General features: G+C 36.3%; 1 protein-coding gene across 1 annotated transcript in view; it reads left to right on the top strand.

Moving 5' to 3' along the window:
* The window catches only part of ITGA4 (integrin subunit alpha 4), a 104,507-nt gene that overhangs the window by 68,548 nt on the left and 32,191 nt on the right, over positions 1–3,768 (top strand). Inside the window, exon 16 of the mRNA XM_007936194.2 lies at positions 937–1,086. Within this exon, the coding sequence (XP_007934385.1) occupies positions 937–1,086 (150 nt within the window). The remainder of the gene's footprint in view (positions 1–936; positions 1,087–3,768) is intronic.

Below are 3,768 nucleotides of genomic sequence, written 5' to 3'. Positions count from 1 at the left end.
GGAAGTAGATTGCCCCATCTTCCTTCCGAGGAGTGGCTGGTGGGTTTGAACTGCCAGCCTTCTGGTTAGCAGTCAAGTGCCTTAGGCACTACGCTAAGTAAGTTTAGGAATGAGAAATGTTGGGTAGAAATTATGGAGATATTAAATCGAAAATAGGGCAGTATGGGGCAAGAGAGACTCCTAAAGGGTTGTGATCCATGTTTAATTGGTAAATACATGCAAGAACTTTTTCTTTGTGAAATAGAAAATTAAAATAAGCCTAAGAAATGGAAACAATTAATAAAGAAATTCAGTAAAGCAAGTATGATATAAGATTAAATAGACAAACCAAGTAACTTTGCTATGAAACATTCAAAACATGTTAGAAAATATAATGGAAAAGGGTTCATTAAGAATAGCAAAAAATAAAGAATAAAAAATAATTTCATAATGAATATTTTGAATCAAAATGTTACTTAGAGATATGAAAAGAAACCATGAATACATTGAAAACTACTTATTTCTACAAGTCTAATGCGAGTCTTATTCTGTTTTATTTAAGAGGATGAAATGTTGATTAGCACTTTGAAATGATTTACAAGGAGATTATAATGTAATAAAAAATGATTATGTCATAATGTCAAGTAATAAAATGTATGCATAGAAAATAACATGGAAGGAAATATGCTCCAGTGTGGACCTTTAACTTTTATTAAATGGTATAATTTCTCACATTTTTATAGTTTTGCTTGTGTTATTTTTCCTAAGAAATATAAATAGGTTTTGAATGGGGAAAATATGCAAATCAAATATTTTAACAATTTAGATAAAAGCGTAAGGACTTGATTTGGCTTCTATGTATTATGTTTGGCCTTCTCTAGAAAAGGAGATTTATATTTATATTCTCATATACATAGTTATTTTTATTACAGTTCATATGATTTTTAATTTCCTTAGAAAGATGTGCGGGACATCCTGACTCCAATTCAAATAGAAGCTGCTTATCACCTCGGCCATCACGTCATCAGTAAACGAAGTACACAGGAATTTCCACCCCTTCAGCCGATTCTTCAACGGAAGAAAGAAAAAGACATGATTAAAAAAACGGTTGGAACATTTTCTTTTATTGAAAACATTATTTTACATACAATGAAAGACTTTTTTAAAAAATATGAATTAAATCTGGGGAAATGAACTGTTTCTCTGAATTCTTTAATTTTTTAATGTATATTTTCCTGATAAAATTAAATTATGGCATACCTTTTTTTTTCTATTTTCCTTTACTTTTTTATTTCTTTTAAGATAGTGAAGTGAGTGTTTTTAAATATGTATTTAATCATAGCAGTAATTTCCGGTATATATAAAATGTTAATTTTCTTTTCTCAATGACTTGCTGTTGTTGTTGTTATGTGCCATCTAGTCAGACCCGACTCATAGCGACCCCTCCTTGGATTTCCGAGGCAGTACCACTACGGAAGTAGATTGCCCAATCTTCCCTCTGAGGAGTGGCTGGTGGGTTTGAACTGCCAGCCTTCTGGTTAGCAGTCAAGTGCCTTAGGCACTATGCTACCAGAGCTCCCAAATGACTTGCTAGTGGAGAAAATTTATTGCCATGTAGAAATATAATGGAAGCTGCATTGACAAGTTAGTTATTTGTATCACCATGTGTGATCAGTTTATCTTTCTCTTTCTCATTTTCTGTCTCCTCTATTTTTTTTTTTCTGTCTCTCACTCACCCTACCCATGGTTTCACCCATGTTTTGTTAGTCAGATTCCCTTACTGGATTTTCACTCATTTATAAACACATATATTTATGTTCCATGACAATTTCTGGTTTCTTGTTACTATTATTATTATTTCATTATATGCTTTTCAGCCATATGCCAGCATCAAGTGCATTTCAAGATGCATCCTGCATTGTAAGCAGTGAACTGCTTTTTCTGAATTATCCCAAAATATTTCTGTTTCACTGACAGTTGAATTTATTCCCAGGAGTCTCGTTCAAATCTTTACTGCCCAGCAACACAATGTGTTTGGTCATGGTAAAGAGCATTCATTAAAACATGGTATAATGTAAAAGATATAAGGGACATTTAAAAGTTTTAATTCATGTACTATACAGACAAAATTGCACCTAAGTTACTTTACAGTATTTGAGCATACAATCACCACTGTCCAGTCTCGAATGCTAGATCAAAGGAAGATAATAATTTAAGGACAAATTTTCTTTATATCCTTAAATAAAAAATGCTTTTGTAAGTCAGTTTCCTTATCAACAATTTTTAAATGTCTTTAATAGTGAAAATTTCAATGTTACAAGTACACACTCCACAGTAATTTGTAATTATATGTATTAGTGATCTACAGTTTGATTCTTAGAATAACCTACTTTATAAATAAGAATGCCAGAAAAAGAGATTTGCCTAGTCCTTTGGAGAAAGATTCATGCTTTTTTTCTGCTCCCTCAGGCAGAGTCAGTCTGTGGTCTGTCATGCTATTGACAACACTGTAGGCATACTCCAATTTGTGCACCTGGCTCCTTTGCTACCTTTCTACATCTCTGTTTGTTCTGCTTCTCACCATCTTTCACCTGTTCCTGTCCTACTCCTTTCCTTTTATCTCTCCCCATTTTTCTTTCGGTCAGACTTATATCTCAGACCTTTCCGTATATTTTGTGGTATCTCTAGGTCCTATTAAAATGCTCAGAACAAAATCAATTCCAGAACTCTTACAATAGACTATTGCCAAAGGGGCAAGGAGGCTGCATCTTCTGAGCTCCACTAACCACATAAAAGGAAGACAGAATCACCATCAATAGCCCAAGGCCTATTCCTGTGAGGCCAGACATGCTGCCTCCCTCCAGCCCTTTCATCAACCCTGACACCAACTGTTCTCCCGCAGCACCCACCACCTTTCTGCTGGGTTCAGTAATTCACTGCAGTGGCCACACAGAACTCACAGATTATGGGGTCTAATAGGGACGTACCAGGCTACAATTCAAGTTCAGGAACAATGCTCAGTCTCTCTGAGCCTGCCATCTCTCAGCCAACAGTCCCTCACAGTCTCTCTCCCAGCAGTGCATGTCTGTCTCAGCAATGTGTGTCTCTTGCATCTCTTCCTCGGTGTGTCTCTCAGGAGCGCATTTCTCTCAGCAGCACATCCTTCTCAACCAGCAGAGAGACTCTTTCTGCCTCTAGGAGGGCTCCTTTTGAGCCTGGCAGGGTGGCCAAACTAAGCAATCATAATATCAGAATTCTAAACACCTGAGAGAGAGTAAACTTCCCAGAACACTGCTTTGTGCCACTCGCAACAGAAATACCCCAGGCGGATAACTTTAACAATCAGGAGCTCTTCAGTTGCTCACAGCAAATTCTGCCAGAGTTTACAAAGACTTATGACTAGAAAAGCCATACCAGATAATTTACTACACTGCAGCTGTCATCTAATTTTTTGCAACATTTCCTCAAAGTAACATTTCTGTATTTCAACATTTTATCATTTTTAAAGACTATAAAATCACTGTCTTGCCATTTGCCAAAATTAAGTAAGTGCTATGTGTGAGTGTAATAAGTGAGATCAAACTGCCACAACAGAAAGTTGAGATGAACTAGATGAAGAACATCTTGGCAGCACTGGCATTTAAACACATACATCCGTTACTAACCCAAGTGTGATTAAACTTTTTTTCACAACTACTATAGGAGCTCTGGTAGCATAGTGCCTAAGGCACTTGACTGCTCACCAGAAGGCTGGCGGTTCAAACCCACCAGCCACTCCTCGGAAGGAAG

The sequence above is a fragment of the Orycteropus afer genome, unplaced genomic scaffold (genome assembly GCF_000298275.1).
Source record: "Orycteropus afer afer isolate SDZICR_OR568_19922 unplaced genomic scaffold, OryAfe1.0 scaffold00001, whole genome shotgun sequence".
In the NCBI taxonomy this organism is placed as follows: Eukaryota; Metazoa; Chordata; class Mammalia; order Tubulidentata; family Orycteropodidae; genus Orycteropus; species Orycteropus afer.
Note: the sequence above shows the minus strand (reverse complement) of the source record. Positions and strands in the feature narration are given on the sequence as shown.